At 45.5% G+C, this 15,106-nt stretch overlaps 1 protein-coding gene across 1 annotated transcript in view; it reads right to left on the bottom strand.

Moving 5' to 3' along the window:
- Positions 1 to 6,750: 6,750 nt before the first annotated feature.
- The window catches only part of LOC137428428 (uncharacterized), a 154,852-nt gene continuing 146,496 nt past the window's right edge, over positions 6,751 to 15,106 (bottom strand). Inside the window, exon 9 of the mRNA XM_078778503.1 lies at positions 6,751 to 7,797. Within this exon, the coding sequence (XP_078634629.1) occupies positions 7,648 to 7,797 (150 nt within the window). The 3' untranslated portion in view covers positions 6,751 to 7,647. The remainder of the gene's footprint in view (positions 7,798 to 15,106) is intronic.

Raw genomic sequence — 15,106 nt, 5'->3', positions numbered from 1 at the left:
AGGATTTTCGAGAGAGTCAGAGAGATCATTGATGAAGACCAGAAAAAGCACGGGGCCCAGAACACTGCCTTGGGGAACTCCAGCCTGAACAGGAAGAGGAGATGAGAGAAACCCATTCAGGGCCACACGTTGACGACGACTAGAGAGGAAGTCCGCCAGCCATGCGTGGAGATTTCCATGGATACCAAAGGAGGAGAGTTTGGTGAGCAGAGCGGGGTGCCAGACCGTGTCGAAGGCACGTGATATGTCGAGGGAGACAGCTCTAATTTCCTGTTTGGCATTGAGGACCTCCATCCATTGTTGAGACAGCAGAAGCAGCATGTCCAGAGTAGAGTGACCTGGTCTGAAACCAAATTGATGATCAGAGATCAAGCCATTGGAGAAGAGGAAAGATTTCATATCAGAAGCAATGATGGATTCCATGACTTTGCTGATAATTGGGAGAAGGCTGATTGGTCTGTAGTTGCTATCGGTCATCGGTCTGAGATGCCCGATGTGGTGGGATGGCAACTCTGTCATCCCTCACAAACGGGGGAGCAAATGCGCTATAGTTTATGGGGTGTATGGCAGTGAAAACTAGCCCGGGTGGGTTAGGATATTGTGTGTAGGGATCTAGCGAAGATGACATTAGGTAACGTTAAGGTTTAGCTAGTGACGGATACCTGTAGTGGGGACGCAGGTAGATTAGAGTGGATGATAATGACGTGGGAGCGCAATAGTTTAAAGGGACGACTGGGAAGCGCAAGTTTCAGAGGGGAGTAGTTAGATGAGATGATGCTGTGTGAGAACTGGACAGGTGTGTGGAGCAGTGTATGAGTAGTGAGTGTTGTGGATCAGCGCGAATGCGCTTGGGGGAGAGAAGGGTGCAGGCGGCACAAAGTATGACAGCACAGGTGTGCAAGTACAGGTGTGTGGAATACATGGAGTATTGGAATGAGTGGTGTGGAGAGAGTTGGAGTAAGTGGTACGGAGTGGTGTGCATGGTGCGAAGGTGTGGATGGGGGAAGAGTGGACCCCTTTTCACGAGTACCCGGGGCGGGTAGTGTAAGTGTTAGGTAGAGGGTATAGGTAAATTGTGGTTGGATATTGGCATTTGTGGTGCGGTTGCAGAATGGTATTGTGGATGGGTGCATTAGTGTTGTGGAAATGGCTGGGCGTGTAGCCTGTTAGTGTGTGTAGTTGGTTTGGGCACTCCACCACTGTGAGGATGTCGGCCAGGTGAGGCCGCAGGTGGGCTCTGGGAGCCGTTAGTGTCAGTGGGTGCCTGAGGATCCCGGGTGTGGATCGGGCAGCCCATGCCAGAGAGGGCACTGAGGGGGTGAGAGTGCGAGAGGGCCTTCCCCAGTTAGTTAGGTTAGGGTGAGGAGCAGGTAAGCTCGGGTGGCAACTACAGTGGTGGAGGTGTGCAGGTGGGTAGACCTGCTGGGAGAGCTACACGTCACAGCCCAGAAATTGTGCGAGGGCACCGGGAGATGAATCGGGGGAGTGAGACCCCAAATTGAGAAGCACCACAGTTTGGTCAATGGGAATTGGTTTTTAGAACCCATAGTGTAAGTTGGCCAATGGATTGGCAGGGAAAGACCCCGGGTAATGTAAAGTTGTTAAAGTCATTTAGGAAATAGTTAGGATTGATGAACCTGTCGCACCATACGCAGCCACTTACCTGAGGTGAGGATGATGACTCCACACCTGTGTTCCTTTGTTCTGTGTTGCAGGAAAGGAGAATTGCTGTGTGGATTTGTGAGACGCATCACGACGTGGATGAGACATTGGGGTGATTCCATCTCTCCCTCCCTAGGAGGGACTGATGATGAATTGGTGATGGCAAATTTTGATGTTGAGTTGGAGATGGCAAATTTTGATGAGAGTCGGAAATGGCAAATTTGATTGGTTAGGAGGGAGAGAAGACGAATTTGGTTTATGGGAGGAACGGGGAAGACAGTAGGGACGTTTGTTGATGTGTAAAGTAGATGTTTATGGGTAGTGTTGTGTTGTGTGGATACAGTAAGGGGTAAGGGAGGGGCAATGTAGGTTACCTGGTGGGGGGGGGGGCGTACGGTAGGAACGTACCTGTCTCACCTGGTTCCCATGTGCCCCTAGTGTGCATTACCTAATATTGCGTGCACTTTTGCGCCCTTACCACCTTACTCACTTGTTTTCTTTTGTCTCCCACCTCCGAGGATCTGGCTTTGGGGCGGAGAGGGAGGAGAGAGAGGTGCTGGCTCTGCAGTTGTGGGCCTGTACTTTTGCTGCTTGCTGCCTGGATCGATACACCATATGGACCGCAATTTTTGTGGCCGCCCACAATGGACCGCAGTTCTTTTGCGGGCAAGCACCACCCGTTGATGGACCTCTGGGTCAACGTGGCACCTATGCCATACAGGTGAACCACTTATAGTTGGCCCCCCTGACGGCCACAATTTAGAAATGGACGCGGTTGGCGCCTTTCTTTATTTTTGAAAGAAGCCAGAAGGCCAAGTGCACTTCAAGAAGGCAAGACCAGCGGCAGAACATTGGCCGGCTGCGACACCCCCGGTGACTATGAACACTTTATTGGTGCACCGGATGGTGCTGACTGTGTGTATGGGGTGGTGCTTTTGGTGCTTGGATGGGGTGCTCTGCACATTATTAAAGGCCGTAGGCCCACAGAGCACTCGTGGGTTGGTGTATCGATGCTGGCATGCGTGCTCTCTCTCTATGCATAACATCTGCATGTGTTCCTCAAAGAACAGGTCCTGGATCGTAGTGTAAATATCAGTCTTGTGTAAATAATGCTCCCTACCGGCTGTATGTTTAGTTTGAGGATTCTTTCCGCGATTCGGTTATCCTGTGGGTGTGTTTCTGTGAGGAGAAGGGTGCAACGTCGCAGGGGGACATATTTACTCATTTGTGAACATCTGTAAAACTGTCGCACTCAGGGTTGAGTTAATAGTAGAGGGAACTACATCTGAGTGCCACACAAAAGTAAGTAAAAATTTATCGGGTCGGAACGCCCCGAGGTAGAGAAGGGTGCAATGTTGCGGATATGAGATTGGCATCCATCCATATCCGCTTGTAAATATTCCCCTATTTCCTCCATACTTCCCAACTACCCCCAATCCCCCATTCCCTAGTCCCATTTCCTGTAAACAACACTCTGTAGACCCGACCTCCCCCTATTTCCCCCATTAAATGTCGCATCCAGGTCCACCGCATCTCACGTAGACAACTATAGGACATCTTGCTAGTTATTCTTAGTCTATGTCAGTTAAGGACTCGTTTCCATTAATTCTGACTCTTCGTTGCACCAGAATGTGATTGTATGGCACCGTTAGGAAGTTTAGGACCTCCCAATACCTCCCCGCAGGTCTTCCTCATGGTACAACAACAACAACAACAACAACAGCGGCGGCGGCGCGGGGAGTGTGCGTCCTCACTCTGGCTTGGTTGGTAGGGGGTGTTGAAAGGGCGCCAAGCCTTTCCAACGAGCCGCCATAGAGCATGTGCTCGACGGGGTTACCACGTAGGGGCTCGCTGTCAGCTCCTCATCAAGGGCGGAGCCCGGCAACCCCCGCACCCAATAGAAGCGGCGGACCGATCCCATCTGGGGCGGAGCCAACGAGCCGAGGGCGTGTCACCCCCCGCTGAGCATGCGCAGGAAGAGGGAGGTGACGTCAGATGCGCGCAGAGCTGAAGGAGAAAGGACGCACCCTCCGAGCGCCGAGAGACCTCCCAAAGACTGAGCTGTATCCTGTCCCTGAGCCAAGGTGCACCTTGTGCTATCGACTGCCTGTCCTTCCCTGCCATCAAACCCTGTGTAAGTCAGTCTTGTTCCGTTTGTCTGTGGTCTGTCTGGGTTGATAAGATTGTGTCTAAGTGCCTATCTCTTCTGTGCTTTACCTCATACCTTGTAATCTACCCCTTTTCTCCACCACCAATTATATCCTCCTCCGGAGGTCTTGAGAACTGTACCCCTTGTGTCGTTTCATCTATCCCAGTCGTTGTGTCCTTTCCAAATCATTGATTTAGCATAGCGCGACTTGGTCAACGTCGGGTGGAATCGGGTGAGTTGGGGAAGAATCGGGGGAATTGTTAGGTCACGGCAATACCACCGCTCGGTAAATAACATCTAATCCGCGATCCGTAACAATATCTACACATCTGGGCAGTGTCTGTGTTGTCACTTAACGACTCCCTCAAACTTTTGTTTCCGTGGTTGTGAAGTGTTTTTCATAACGTTGTGGTGGTTTTGAATCACGTGGTGGTGAGGTATTTTGAATTGTGGTGGTGAGATGTTTTTAAATGACGTGGTGGTGTGTTTTGAATTATGTGGTGGTGAGGTATTTATAATTACGTGGTGGTGAGGTATTTATAATTACGTGGTGGTGAGGTATTTATAATTACGTGGTGGTGAGGTATTTATAATTACGTGGTGGTGAGGTATTTATAATTATGTGGTGATGAGGTGTTTTGAATTACTTGGTGGTGAGGTGTTTTTAATTTCGTGGCTGTGAGGTGTTTTTATTACGTTTTATGACTGAGGTGTTTTCAATTTCGTTGTGGTGAGGTGTTTTTATTACGTGTTTTATGGCTGTGAGGTGTTTTGAATTACGTGGTGGTGAGGTGTAATCGTCTCGAACTTCCAGTCTGCACCTACCCCTCACCTATGTGTGTGCTGAGGGGTTCTTTCTTGAAAAAAAAAACATTCATTCTAAATCTTCAACCTAAATTGCCTATAAAATGTAATATCACAAACACAACAAATACATTTGTGCAAAATAATTGTTTGATTATGATTGGTGTAAATCATGACAACACAGCAACTCAGGTACAGTCATTATCCTCAGCTAAAATAAGCCTGTTCCTCAGTAACGACGCGCTCGCCTCACCAAGCTAGTATATATATATATATATATATATATATATATATATATATATATATATATATATATATATATATATGAAGAAAGATCATTATTTAAGGGCAGACACAAACGTGCTTTCTCTGCTAACCAGAAATCTGCCTACTCAGCCAAACAGGCAATGAAAGTGCTAAAGTGCCAGAGGAAGACCGGCGCACCTTGGACAACGCCCAACATGCACGTTTGACATCACGAAGATACGACGTCAAGGGAAGGTGAAAACGTTTTTCTGGTTTGTTTTGAACACTCTCCTTCAACATGTCTCGCATCTTCTCTCACACGGTCAAGGCTGAAAATATAATCGACTTTTTCCATTTTGTTGTAGTTTACTCTTTTTTTATTTCCTTTCTGGAAGGCATAATGGCACGCATGGTTTCAAACAAGGCAACCGACATGGAAAGGAAAAACAAAAAGCCAACCATAATTCACAATTTGAGTATAAAATATATACAAACCAAATAAATTGTACAGAATGCAATGGAGTAAAATAAACAAATAAATAAATAAATGTTGCACTTGCAGCCACCCATGTTGTACAGATCAAGTGTAAATGCCACATCACATCAGGAAACACATCCGCTTTATAGTGTAACGAACATTCAACCACCATGGCAGAACGGCGATCGCACAAAGCTTGATTACTCAACAACCTGCGGTACATTCATTGTACAAAACCCGTTTTTGCGGCCTAGCATCCAGAGGGTGCCATAATACCATATCCAAATAGAAAATGGGAATTGTTGCGGGTTGTGTGAACTGAACAGACCTTCGGGAGATTACTGTGCGCAATCGACTGAAATCCAGGGGAGTACGCTGCGGAGGACGAAAGGACAAATTCTCTCTCGATACTTGGAGCATTGTAGAATCATCTACTGGAGGAAGATGAAGGAATCATTTTTATGTAAGAACTAATGTTCCCGAAGTGTGTATGGATTTGGGTGCAAAGTCACCACTTTAACCCGTGAAATGCCCAACTTCAGTCGATTTGAGAGGAAGGTTCCAATTGTAGACCCGGCACAAACACCATGAGGTGCGCATACACACCTGGATAACTTGGTAAAAGCACTTCAAGTGCCTAGGATCGTAGGAGTCTCACATTTTTTGAGTCCTTGCGTGAAGGTTAAAAGTTTTGAATGCCTGGTGACGTTTGTTTCTTCAAAAACTACAGCTCATGGGGAATGTGGAGGATGCGGAGGGATTGGGGGCAAGAACTAGAACTGAGGTCCTCAGATTCTGATTTTTAAAATTCCCTGATTTCGAATGCCCAACGAGTCCTAAACAGGGAATTTCCATTCAGTTTCCAAAAAATTTCATCCGTACAATCATTGTTGGGCAAAACAAGGTAAGTGCCTCTTGACCTTACAGTCACAACGAATTCCATCCATCTCAAGGTGGTTTCAAATGGGAAAACTTGTCAAGGGGAAGTTGGTCTACAAAGCAGAGGCCTCACGGTTTCCCTATAATCACAAGATCAAGATTTGCACAAACGATGAACGAGTCGGGGTTCCAAAGACCATCAGCAAATTGCACGAGTAGACACAAGTTGTTTACCGACCCCCTGGAAGATACCATTCTCAAAAAAGTACTCAAAAAGTACTTCCTTTGGCCTATTGAATGATTCTCGCAAAAGAGACATGGAATACCTGGACCTTTAATGCCATCTGTCTCGCAGGTGTGCATAAAATGGGCACCCAATCCCCCCATTACATCCGTCATCCCCTTGTGTACAAACGAAACAGGTGGCTCCTTCGAGATCTTTTACTGAACTCTACATACACCTGAAATAACCAATGTGTCAAGAGCTTTTGACTTAGAAACGATATTCATAAATATGGCGATGACAACACAATTCTTTCTCATGGTATAATTTAATTCCAGGTATGTACAGTCGCATGACGGATCCTGCATAATGAGAATATCTTCCGAAAATAATTTTGGGAAAACAAAAGGAGATAACTTTTCATCGCTCCGAAAGACCCGGAAATATCCTGCCGTTTAAGACGTTTGTGTGATGTGGTCCAGGTTTTGATTAGTCGATCTCTGCCAACACAGATGAACCATGGTAGGAATTAAACGTGAAAAACAAAGGTGACCAAGAACGGGAAATGTCCACCATTTCACCTTGGATCTTCAACGAAATGATTGGTATAAATGTCTGTAAAGAGTCACCACCTATGTACAGTTATGGCTGTTGGTCTATGGAGGAGATCATCGCAGGCCGATCTCGGTGGCTTGCTTTGTACGGGTGACCGCCTCGTTCACAGGTATCCAACACCAAAAGTCGAAAGTAGCAACAAACGAGCCAAAGCTAACCCTGGTCTCAGCCACACCTGTTCACCTGGCATGGATTTCAAGGGTCATCTCCTTTTGAACTTGTAACCGTACGCGCATGCAAAACCTCACCGATCTACCTTTGTGGTCGTAGTACCGTTACAACTAGCGGAAGCTTTCAAATCGATCCGAACCGATCTCTGAATACGGCACTGCGACCAGCCAGGTTCAATCGTAGAATACAAAAGGAAATTTAGGAACCGACAGAATCCAGCAAGGGGTGATATGCAAGGGGTGATATGCACAAGGATACGACAAGGTCCAAACAAGTCCTCAGTAGCACATGGCTAAGCCTTGCGAAACCAACTTTGCGGGTTCTCTTTACCTGAACCCACCGTTGAAAACTCCACTACGTTGTTCAAAAGCTTCTGGACCGTCGGGGAAGTCGATCTGGAGTTGGAAAGGTTCGCCGGCTTCACGACCATGGCTGACTGCGTACTGGAGCAGGTGTGGAAGATCGTGAGACCACAGAGAGGCCAACTTCCGGGGTGAGCAGATTCCGAGATGAATTGTCGCAGGACTGCGCTGTTGGCCGGAACTGCAATCCTTTTCCCTGCTGCTCCATCTGTATGTAAAGATTAGTACACTAATTAATAGGGGGAAGGATGGTGGAGAGGATGTGGGCATGTGTGCTCAATTTGGCTCTGTGTGCTCGATTTGGAGATGTGTGCTCGATTTGGGGATGTGTGCTCGATTTGGGGATGTGTGCACGATTTGGGGATGTGTGCACGATTTGGGGATGTGTGCTCGATTTGGGGATGTGTGCACGATTTGGGGATGTGTGCACGATTTGGGGATGTGTGCACGATTTGGGGATGTGTGCACGATTTGGGGATGTGTGCACGATTTGGGGATGTGTGCTCGATTTGGGGACGTGTGCTCGATTTGGGGACTTGTACTCAATTTGGGGACTTGTACTCAATTTGGGGACTTGTACTCAATTTGGGGACTTGTACTCAATTTGGGGACTTGTACTCAATTTGGGGACTTGTACTCAATTTGGGGACTTGTACTCAATTTGGGGACTTGTACTCAATTTGGGGACTTGTACTCAATTTGGGGACTTGTACTCAATTTGGGGACTTGTACTCAATTTGGGGACTTGTACTCAATTTGGGGACTTGTACTCAATTTGGGGACTTGTACTCAATTTGGGGACTTGTACTCAATTTGGGGACTTGTACTCAATTTGGGGACTTGTACTCAATTTGGGGACTTGTACTCAATTTGGGGACTTGTACTCAATTTGGGGACTTGTACTCAATTTGGGGACTTGTACTCAATTTGGGGACTTGTACTCAATTTGGGGACTTGTACTCAATTTGGGGACTTGTACTCAATTTGGGGACTTGTACTCAATTTGGGGACTTGTACTCAATTTGGGGACTTGTACTCAATTTGGGGACTTGTACTCAATTTGGGGACTTGTACTCAATTTGGGGACTTGTACTCAATTTGGGGACTTGTACTCAATTTGGGGACTTGTACTCAATTTGGGGACTTGTACTCAATTTGGGGACTTGTACTCAATTTGGGGACTTGTACTCAATTTGGGGACTTGTACTCAATTTGGGGACTTGTACTCAATTTGGGGACTTGTACTCAATTTGGGGACTTGTACTCAATTTGGGGACTTGTACTCAATTTGGGGATGCGTGCTCAATTTGTGGATGCGTACTCAACTTGGGGATGTTTGCTCAATTTGGGGACATGTACTCAATTTGGGGACGTGTCCTGCATTTGGGGATGTTTGCTCAAGTTGGTGATGTGTGCTCAACTTGGGGATGTTTGCTTAATTTGGGGATGTTTGCTTAATTTGGGGATGCGTGCTCAATTTGGGGACATGTCCTCAATTTGGGGACGTTTGCTCAATTTGGGGACATTTGCTCAATTTGGGGACGTTTGCTCAACATGGGGACGTGTTCTCAATTGGGGGACGTGTTCTCGATTACGGGACGTTTGCTCAATTTGGGGGCGTTTGCTCAATTTGGGGATGTTTGCTCAATTGGGGGACATGTTCTCGATTTCGGGACGTTTGCTCAATTTGGGGACTTGTACTCAATTTGGGGACTTGTACTCAATTTGGGGACTTGTACTCAATTTGGGGACTTGTACTCAATTTGGGGACTTGTACTCAATTTGGGGACTTGTACTCAATTTGGGGACTTGTACTCAATTTGGGGACTTGTACTCAATTTGGGGACTTGTACTCAATTTGGGGACTTGTACTCAATTTGGGGACTTGTACTCAATTTGGGGACTTGTACTCAATTTGGGGACTTGTACTCAATTTGGGGACTTGTACTCAATTTGGGGACTTGTACTCAATTTGGGGACTTGTACTCAATTTGGGGACTTGTACTCAATTTGGGGACTTGTACTCAATTTGGGGACTTGTACTCAATTTGGGGATGCGTGCTCAATTTGTGGATGTGTACTCAACTTGGGGATGTTTGCTCAATTTGGGGACATGTACTCAATTTGGGGATGTGTCCTGCATTTGGGGATGTTTGCTCAAGTTGGTGATGTGTGCTCAACTTGGGGATGTTTGCTTAATTTGGGGATGTTTGCTTAATTTGGGGATGCGTGCTCAATTTGGGGACATGTCCTCAATTTGGGGACGTTTGCTCAATTTGGGGACATTTGCTCAATTTGGGGATGTTTGCTCAACATGGGGACGTGTTCTCAATTGGGGGACATGTTCTCGATTTCGGGACGTTTGCTCAATTTGGGGACTTGTACTCAATTTGGGGATGCGTGCTCAATTTGTGGATGTTTGCTCATTTTGTGGACGTGCACTCAACTTGGGGAATTTGGGGATGTTTGCTCAATTTGGGGATGTGAGATCGATTTGGGGGGAACTGGATGTGAGACTCACATCCAGTTCCTTCATATCACCATGTTGGACCATGCCCAGTTCCTTCAACGTCACCATATTGGACCACGCCCAATTCCCTCAACATCACCATTTTAGTCTACACCCAGTTCCCTCGACATATCAATATTATAACTTATAGAATGTCACGATGGTTGGACACATATTGCACTTTTGAGAGCAGGCTCCTCTTCAAATGCAGATGCAGATTATATATACAGTCATGGCCAAAAATATTGGTACCCTTGCACGTTTTTCAAATAACTCACAATTGTCTCTAAAAATAAGTTGAAATTGACAAAAGTATTTCTTCTCCACAATTCTTTATTTCACTGTTAATATTACAGAACCTTTTGTTTTTGTTTCAGAACTTAATATATCCTTTTAAGTCAGAAAATAAAAAGAAATGGCATTGACAAATTTGACACCCAAGACTTAATATTTGGTAGCACAGCATATGGACAAAATAACTGCAGTGAAGCACTGTGAATCAGCTTCCTCCACCTCTCTACTGGCAGTTTGGCCCACTCTTCTTGTGCAAACTGCCCCGGTTCTCCCAGATTTGAAGGGTGCCTTCTCCCAACTGCTGTTTTCAGATCTCCCCACAGGTGTTCAATGGGATTTAGACCTGGATTAATTTCTGGCCACTTCAGAACTGTCCATTGTTTTGTCTTGAACCATTCCTGGGTGCTTTTTGAAGTGTGTTTGGGGTCATTCTCCTGCGGCAAGACCCATGACTTTCGACGGAGACGCAGCTTTCTGACACTGGGTTGAACATTGCGCTCCAAAATGCCTGGGTAATCTCCTGATTTCATGATGCCATGCACACATTCAAGGTACCCAGTGTCAGAGGCAGCACAGCAACCCCAAAACATCACTGAACCTCCTCCATGTTTGACTATAGGGAAGGTGTTATTTTATTTGAAGGCCCAATTGCTTTTCTGTAAACATAGAGATGATGTGCTTTGCAAAAAAGCTCTACTTTGGTCTCATCTGTCCAAAGGACATTCTCCCAGAAGGATTTTGGCTTGTTCAGGTGTGTTTTAGCAAGCTCCAGTTGGTCTTTCTCAGCAGTGGGGTCCTCCTGGTCTCCTACCATAGAATCCCCTTTCATTGAGTTGGCGACGAAGGGTGCGAGTTGAAACTGTCGTACCTTGTGTCTGAAGGTCAGCTGGAATCTGTTTGGCAGTTGATCGAGGTGCTTTCACCACCATTCGAACAATCCTTCACTGCAATCTTCGATCAAGTTTTCTCTTGCGGCCACGTCCAGGGAGGTTGGCTACAGTGCCATGGGCCTTAAACTTCCTGATAACATTGTTTATGGTGGACACAGGAACATCAAGGTCTCTGGAGATGGACGTGTAGTCTTGAGATTGTCCATGCTTGGCTACAATCTTATGTCTAACCTCCTCAGACAATTCTCTGGTTTTCTTTCTTTTCTCCATGCTCATTGCAGAACACACAGTGACACAAAACAGCAGAATGACTCCTTTTCTCTATTCAAACTGGTGGAATGGGTGATTTTTACATTGCAGGCACCTGCAGCTCACCACTGGTGAGTTCAATTCCAAAGTAAAGGAGAATCATCTGCTTAAAATGTTATTATTTCCAACAACTTCTAAAAGGTGACAATAATATTGTCCGGGCCATTTTAGGATTTCTGTGTGAAATAAACTAAGATTTAGCAATATTTTCAGTTTTTTTGTTTTGTTCCACTATTTTGCCTGCAGAGCTCAGAGACAGGATTGTGTCGAGGCACAGATCTGGGGAAGCCCACAAAAAAAATTCTGCTGCATTGAAGGTTCCCAAGAGCACAGTGGCCTCCATAATTCTGAAATGGAAGAAGTTTGGAACAACCAGGACTCTTCCTAGAGCTGGCCGCCAGGCCAAACTGAGCAATCGGGGGAGAAGGGCCTTGGTAAGAGAGGTGACCAAGAACCCGATGGTCACTCTGGCTGAGCTCCAGAGATCCTGTGTGGAGATGGGAGAAACTTCCAGAAGGACAACCATCACTGCAACACTCCACCGATCTGGGCTTTATGGCAGAGTGGCCAGACGGAAGCCTCTCCTCAGTGAAAGACACATGAAGGCCCGCTTGGAGTTTGCAAAAAGCACCTAAAGGACTCTCAGACTGTGAGAAACAAGATTCTGTGGTCTGATGAAACCAAGATTGAACTGTTTGGCTCTGCAGGCAGTTCCTTCGACCTCATGGCTTGCTTTTTGCTCTGATATGCATTGTCAGCTGTGAGACCTTATATGGACAGGCATGTGCCTTTCCAAATCATGTCCAATCAATTGAATTTACCACAGGTGGACTCCAATCAAGGTGTAGAAACATCTCAAAGATGATCAAGAGAAATGGGAGGCACCTGAGCTAAATTTCAAGTGTCATAGCAAAGGGTAGGAATACTTATGTCAATGTGATATTTCAGTTTTTTCTTTTTAATAAATTTGCAAAACTTTCTAAAATCCTGTTTTCTCTTTGTCATTATGGGGTATTGAGTGGAGATTGATGAGGGAAAAAATGAATTTACACGATTTCAGCATAAGGCTGCAACATAACAAAATGTGAAAAAAGTGAAGGGGTCTGAATACTTTCTGAATGCACTATATATATATATATATATATATATATATATATATATATATATATATATATATATATATATATATATATATATATATAGTTATGGTTTTTAGAACCTTCACATGTAAATTTAGTAGTAAATTCCCTTATAAATGACCCCTGTGTACATGTGTACATGTCCCCTTAATTGGCTGTTAATTAAAGATTGCACCTTAGTTAGTCCATGTACAACACGTAGGACACTTTAGGACCTCTCTATAGTTATGTCATTATTATGTGTTTCAGGTAAGGCTGTGTTTCCAATAGGTTGACTCTACGTTGCATCAATCAAATAAGATAGGTCCCCTTTCGTTTTCTATCCCAGCAGTGCGAGTGGTTTTCTATCCCAGCGGTGCGAGTGGTTTTCTATCCCGGCAGTGCGAGTGGTTTTCTATCCCGCAAGACACCATTGGCCATGTGCTCTGTCTCGGAGAATAAGGGGGGAGGAGCCGCCAAATCACAGGCGTGGCACCACCTCGTCATCAAAGGTGGAGTCAGAGAGCCCTTGCCAACCAGCCATCGCCGAGGTGAGTCCACCGTTAGGCGTGTCAGCGGGGCTGGCGGCTTGATATGGCCAAGGCCAATAAAAGGAACTGCGAGGGACTGCTTACGGAGATGAGCGAGGAGAGGCGATCGGCGAGTTCACTTGAGATGAGAAGGGGGTCACGCATCGCGAGCGAATGGTATTGAGAGAACGCATTGAGCGACTGAAGAGCGCATCGTTCGCGGTTATTGGAACTTCTCTTATTAAGTACGCGGCTGAGCCACGAGGGTAACCGCCAAAGCCGGCCTACCGTTGCCCTGTGATAGTCCCGCACACGCCAAATGACACGCGGAGAGCTCCTGCCATCTGGTTCATCTGCTTCGCGGTGCGAGTTGGGGACTGGAGAACGAGCTACCTGTTGTCCCACCTGAACCATCTCCTCCAGCCATTCCTGCCTGCAATTCCCTATTCATGTGAATCTGTCTGTATTGTCCTGTGGGTTTAAGTAAGACTGTTTAAGGATTTGCACTGTTTCTTCTTCTTCTGTATATTGCTTTCGTTCCTTCTCTTTCTTTGGTTGTGTGCAAATAGTTAATAAATACCTGTTCCTCCTCTTACTTTGGTTTCTTTCTCGTCCGATCGTCTTCATGTTTTCCCTATTGAATATCTGTGGCACGATTTCGGCAGAACCGCTTATGAATCGGGTTAGTCCATTGCTAATGGCTCGGATTCCGGATTGCTAAACCGCTCAGCAAACTCCATCTTGTCCGGGATTCGAGCGGTACTTGTCTCCCTGTTTTGCAGAGGGATTGATAAAGGTATTCGGGATAATACCTGGACCAATAACCCTGATCAATCCCAACCCGTAAAAGAGCGTTACAAGTGCCAGGACCGGTCGGATGGCCAGCTTAACAGGACAAGGGGATTAACCCCCCCTTGCTAACGGGAGTGCCATCCCCCGGATCCGTAACAATATATATATATATATATATATATATATATATATATATATATATATATATATATATATATATATATATATATACATACATATTCTTGAGATTCCAGTGAAGACAGATGTGATGTAGAGGTTTTTAGATTCCTGAGATTCCAGTGGAGACAGATGTGATGTAGAGATTTTTAGATTCCCGAGATTCCAGTAGAGATGCAGAACAGATTTAGATGGGAATGTTCGAAAGTTGTTCGACGGGAAAGTGGAGATGTGATGTTGAGAATGTTCGATTCCCGAGATTCCAGTAGAGACAGATGCGATGTCGAGATTTTTAGATTCCCGAGATTCCAGTGGAGACAGATGTGATGTTGAGAATGTTCGATTCCCGAGATTCCAGTAGAGACAGATGTGATGTCGAGAGTTTTAGATTTCCGAGATTCCAGTGGAGACAGATGTGATGTTGAGAATGTTCGATTCCCGAGATTCCAGTAGAGACAGATGTGATGTGGAGATTTTTAGATTCCTGAGATTCCAGTGAAGACAGATGTGATATAGAGGTTTTTAGATTCCTGAGATTCCAGTGGAGACAGATGTGATGTAGAGATTTTTAGATTCCCGAGATTCCAGTGGAGACAGATATGATGTTGAGAATGGTCGATTCCCGAGATTCCAGTAGAGACAGATGTGATGTCGAGATTTTTAGATTCCCGAGATTCCAGTGGAGACAGATATGATGTTGAGAATATTCGATTCCCGAGATTCCAGTAGAGACAGATGTGATGTCGAGATTTTTAGATTCCCGAGATTCCAGTGGAGACAGATGTGATGTTGAGAATATTAGATTCCCGATATTCTAGTGGAGACAGATGTGATGTTGAGAATATTATATTCCTGAGATTCCAGTGGAGACAGATGTGATGTAGAGGTTTTTAGATTC

This window comes from Myxine glutinosa, chromosome 5, assembly GCF_964187855.1.
Source record: "Myxine glutinosa chromosome 5, kmMyxGlut1.1, whole genome shotgun sequence".
Lineage (NCBI taxonomy): Eukaryota > Metazoa > Chordata > Myxini > Myxiniformes > Myxinidae > Myxine > Myxine glutinosa.
The sequence above is the reverse complement of the archived record's forward strand: the minus strand, read 5'-3'. Positions and strand labels throughout refer to the sequence as shown.